General features: G+C 34.7%; 1 protein-coding gene across 2 annotated transcripts; it reads right to left on the bottom strand.

The window, feature by feature from the left end:
* Positions 1-544: 544 nt before the first annotated feature.
* LOC144701053 (SH3/FCH domain protein) lies at positions 545-2676 on the bottom strand. 2 transcript variants are annotated; one of them, XM_078572735.1, is made up of 5 exons: positions 2517-2676; positions 2346-2431; positions 2159-2249; positions 1472-1546; positions 545-979 (listed from the first exon to the last, which is right to left on the bottom strand). In XM_078572735.1, the coding sequence occupies exons 1-4, from the start codon at positions 2540-2542 to the stop codon at positions 1516-1518; spliced, it is 234 nt and encodes a 77-aa protein (XP_078428861.1). In that variant the 5' UTR covers positions 2543-2676; the 3' UTR covers positions 545-979; positions 1472-1515. The 2 variants fall into 2 exon arrangements, with proteins under 2 accessions (XP_078428861.1, XP_078428862.1); XM_078572736.1 differs by having other exon boundaries at positions 545-949.
* Positions 2677-5314: the final 2638 nt, after the last annotated feature.

Raw genomic sequence — 5314 nt, 5'->3', positions numbered from 1 at the left:
GTGACTCTTTCGCTTTTCCAAAGTTATAAAAACATCATCTTGTTAGGAAATAAAACCATTCCTCAATGTCGAGTCAATAACAAATTTCACACAATACCTTGGGCTATCGAAAAAGGAAATTCATGCAGGGCCCCCAAACGTATCAGCTAACTAATTCCAGCTTCACCTTCTTGGGTACTCGGACAGAGTTCAATAAACAAAATACTGTATGTTTGCAAGGAATATAGCTTCCTTTATTTCCCCTCACTGCTTCCATAACTTTATTCCCAGGTCCTATTCCATCAAGAATGTGAGCAAACCCCCCCCATTGCCCACCCAAATTATTCCCCCCAATATTCTCATTTAGAATAAATCTTTTGATATATTCCAGCTTCAGCTTTTGATTCCCTAAAGAACCACTAACGGGTATGGGGGTAAATTACATCTCTTGCGTAGGGAAGAAAGTAAACTTAAGGGAAAACTATCTACCATCAAAGTTTCAACAGAGTTTAACTGATTAATAACCACTTCAAATATATCTACATGATCAGCCACAGAAGCCCGATTAACCAACTTCAAATATAATAGGTTACACATACGATATACCATGCTGGATACAGATTGTCTCATAAGTGTACGATAAGACATTCCTCATTTATGATGAGCTCTTGACATCATGTATATTGAAAGGCACATTTTATCCGAGGTCAGACAGACAAAGCATTAGTTTTTACGTCCGGCAAAGTCCAATCTGCCTCGGTAATTAGTTCTGGATTTTATCCGGAAAACAGCTGATAAAGATTTTTCGGCGCAAATAGTTTTCCTCTTGCATTTTCTTGAAACTAAAGTTAACTTACCCTTTATTTTTCTATTCAAACTTTGCGCAGTCAATTGCCATCAACCCATGCTCCATTTTGTCAAGCTCCTTAATACCAAAAAGCCCAAACCAAGTTCTTGGAGAACCTGTCAACTGTGACATGCATGAGGCCAAATAAGGACTCTTACATGCACAAAAGTAGTAAATAATTAGAGACAAATTAAACAGGCAATCAGAGACTTTTAAGTGGAACTGTCCGTGTAGTGATAACTGCATAATTACATACACGAGCAAGGACAAGCAAGTCCATCTTCAAGCCAAGTTGCCCTTCAAATGAAGCCCCTTAACCACACTACAGGGAACTCACACCCCCCATTCATTTATAAACCAAGGAGGACACATTTATTTCCCCTTTTTCCATGTGAGATTATACCTCCCAGCGTACGCAGGTGCTAAGAGAATCCAAATGGGGTTTGATATAAGATGACTAAGATCATGAGTCGCACAAATATCAATGATATAGGCCCAACTTGAAAACAATGTTAACTAATTCGTACGAAAAGAGATTTTAATCTTCGTACGAAAAGTGAGACCAAATGCATGATCAAATATCTGAATTTGGATCTCAAATATCTAGTGTGGCGAGAAGACCTCAATGGAGAAGCCAGAACTAACCCTGGAGAAAAATGGAGTAGCTTGGGAACGATCATTTCCAGGCATTACTTGCTTTCCGCGTCGTAGAGATCAGTTCTGAATATACAAGTTAAAGAACGAAAGCTGCATAAAGATCACCTCAAAAATTCACATTATACAGAAATAAAAACAAGGTAATCATTCACGATGCTTCTGATCGATTCAAAATCTGCGACTTGAGCATCAAATTAAGGGGACTCGAAGCTATGTCGGATCAAGCACTCAGAAGACCTAACCAAGTTAAATTAAAAATTCGTATATACAAACAGCAATGTTTCAATAGCTCATTTGTAATTCTTGAACTGTTTCTAAGGAAAAGATTATTATTCTTTGAAAAAATATCATTTTCGTGTATTTCAATAGAAACATAAAAGGGGTATTAAATCTTCACAGAAATATTGTTTAATTGTGTGAAGGATCTATCGCCCTTTCGCCATAAGTTCATGCAGAGCCAAACTAATTTTCTTTTGACAAATATCAGAGCGAATTTTGGGATCGGCTCAGATGTGTACCACTCTTAATAAATTCCATGAGCGACACATAAAAGGGAAAGGAGAGATCATAGAACAAATTTAGGAAAGAAACATAAATGATGAGCAGGAAAATTCTATTCTAACTGCATTCTGGACTCACATGAACGTCATATATTGAAAAATGAAAGTAGGATACACCAAGTATGCGCCATGCGCAAAGGCACCGGCCAGGACGCCGTAAAAGAGCCGATCCCTCAGCACAGGGTTCCTCCTCAACGTAATACGGACTTTTTTCCGTTGAAAAACGCTGTTGTCAGTACATTACAAGAAAAAACGACGCGAAATTCGAAATAAGAGGAGAGAACTACAAAAAGATGACATACTCAAAGGTAGAACAGGAGCGTAGATGAGGGGAACTAAGAATTTGAATGGGGGTCCCTTCCTTGGCTTCCGAAAGTCCCCATTCCCTCTGTGGATGGATGGAAATCAAAGACCCATCAAAAGAGGCAAAAAACAAGAATTTAAACGCGCAAATGAAAAGTCAGATGCCCTGCCTGTCGGAGAGATCTGATGGAACCATTGGAGATGGCGACGAGGACGAGGTTTGATTCCGAAATTTCAGCTAACAACCTGAAAATCTAACAAGGGAACGATCATCTTCTGCCAACGCGTCTCCAGTTGGCTTAGGCACAGGCTTGAGGACATGTTTATAATAGGAGGTTTTTTTTATTCACGTTAAAGAACATCATGTATGAAATGGAAGAAGAAAAATCAGATAATTTCAGATATGTTAGGCTGTCTTCTTTATAGTTTATTACAAAATAGGCCACAATGGTAAAAATAGGTCTAAGATTTTATATCTGGATTTGCATGTTTAGAGTTCCAAACCATTCTCACGCTAGTTCCAATGAACGTTTTACTTTGATACTAAATTATCTTAAAAACTCCGATGAAAAAGAAATATTTAGAAATAGATTCTGATGTTATTGGTTTATAAGATCCATAAAAGTTTATTGTGTTTGGGCTACCATAAGTCAGTTAATATCCTCTAGGAATTTCATGAATATACGTGACATTATAAGTCCAGCTAAAAGTATCAGAGATTCAATTTTGGACAACATTGTAGTATAATTTTGGGTAAACGAGACTTGTCTGATTTTGAGGACTATCTCTCACCCAAGAATGCAGTCTTTTAAATAATTGAAAAATACCAACTTTGAATAGTCTCCCAATTACCTCCCCCACCTTCCCTAAGAATATATCAATTTGATTTAATCAAAATACATAAGGGCAATTAATAAACCAAATTGCAAATGTTATTTCTCAATAATATAACTTGTTTCTTAAGAAGGAAATTGTACCAGACAATTCTGTTTAAATGAAAGTCTTTTTATTTAAATTTAACATAAACAATCAAATCCAAGTTGATTAACATTAGTATTTACAATAAACAAATCAGTAAAACCTCAATATGGTTAAAAATTGGATCTCTAAATAATACTAGTTCTTAAGGACACAGGTAAAACTTTTATTTTAATCATCTTTAAAACGTTAAAGAATGTTTATCATTATATTTTCTGAGCTCCTTAAATATCTAGATAGAATCTTAAGGTTCATCTCAGATGCTGCCAAAATATGTGAAAAGCTGATTTTTCAATCACAAAATTCATCTTTAAGGATATTTTAAGACAAAAAGTTAGTCATTTTCACATGAGAATTTTTAAACACATCTTGTATGAAATGAAAAAAAACTGAAACTTCAGGTCCATCATCAAGGCAAAAGAAAATTTCTAACCATAATCTTCCCAGAAATTGTGCCAGATGATTGGATCAATGGGTATTAACTTTTTTGTCTCTAACATAACTAATAAAGAATACATGACTAAAATATATCTCTAGCATAAATAATAAAAAATATATTTTATTCAATGATGAGTCAAGATCAATCCAAACATAGATGCCCAATTTTAAATGATTGTTTGTCATTTTTCGGTGGAATTATTTGTATATCATTTAGGGAGACATTAAAATCATTCAAATAAGATTATGTGGGCAAACAAAGGTAATGAAATAGCAGAATTTGAGAAAGATTGCAATAGACACTATAATTTCGTTAATTATTTTGCTATTACTTCATTTTGAATTGATAGTATGAGGGCTATAAAACAACAGGTAACGTAGTTTGTGGTAAAGAACTGATGAATATTCAGCATGTCCTGACTTTGCACCAATTTGACATTGCAAAATATCCCTTAATTCCTGACTTATTTTCATCATTTTTAGATAATACATTTATGAACTCAGCTCAAGCAACATATTAGGTTCTCGTCTTTCAATCAAGCACAAGAACATACTCAAACAAACATTTATATTTCACAATGTCTGAAATACTTGTCTATCACTAAGCAAAGAAAGAAGGGGGACATTTGACTGAAATACATTTATTTTTTATTTCGGCTAGCAGAACATAAGGATCTATGTTAAGTGTCTTCACCTTACATTTCTCTTATCAGCATCATTGGTAACATAGTTCATTCCCACAATCACATCTCACCATCACACCACCTCCCTACATCTTCCTAATCACATTTTACTAACAACATATCATTAGCTTGCTATATGTCATATTCAACTCGTTCTCTACCCTACTTTCGCCACGCCTCGTATCATCATTATTTTATTCTTGCATTCATTTGCTACTCTCAAACTTGAATTATCACTATATACCTACTACTCTTCTCGACTCGATATCACTACCTCGCCTTGTAATTCCTCGTCACTTGATTTTGTATTAAGAATTATCTCTTCTCATCTCGATAATCACCATATGATGAATATTAAGTTTTTTAATCATTGCTCCATGAGTAGACAATCTGTACTTAGCAGTGGCTAAAACTACTACGTACAAGTCTATATGTTTATTGAATAATCTCAGATACCAACGACAAATTAAAACCCGGATTTTGAGATTATCAGACACTCATTTAAAACTAAATTAAACAGATGATGTATATTTATTTTATTTTTACTTTACTCAAATAATTCATAATGAATCCAAGGAAATTTCAAGATTTTTAAGAATTTTCTATATTTAATAAATAATTATGAAAGAACTTAATTTGGTTTGATTGAGATAGAATTGATTTGGTTTGGGTTCAATTGGTTCCGTTTAAGTCAGTTATGATTTCTTGAGTTTGGTTAAAAACCAGTTAGGCGTGGGATAACTGAGTTCACTCAGTGTCGGCTGAGTCAACCAACTCTGATCGATGGATCTATTGGTTATGGTGGATTACTAGGGCCAGAGCATGAATTAGTCTTTGGATGCAAGTGTTGTGGCCTTGATGTCGGACGC

This window comes from Wolffia australiana, chromosome 3 (genome assembly GCF_029677425.1).
Source record: "Wolffia australiana isolate 7733 chromosome 3, ASM2967742v1".
In the NCBI taxonomy this organism is placed as follows: Eukaryota; Viridiplantae; Streptophyta; class Magnoliopsida; order Alismatales; family Araceae; genus Wolffia; species Wolffia australiana.
This window is presented reverse-complemented; position numbering and strand designations above follow the sequence as displayed.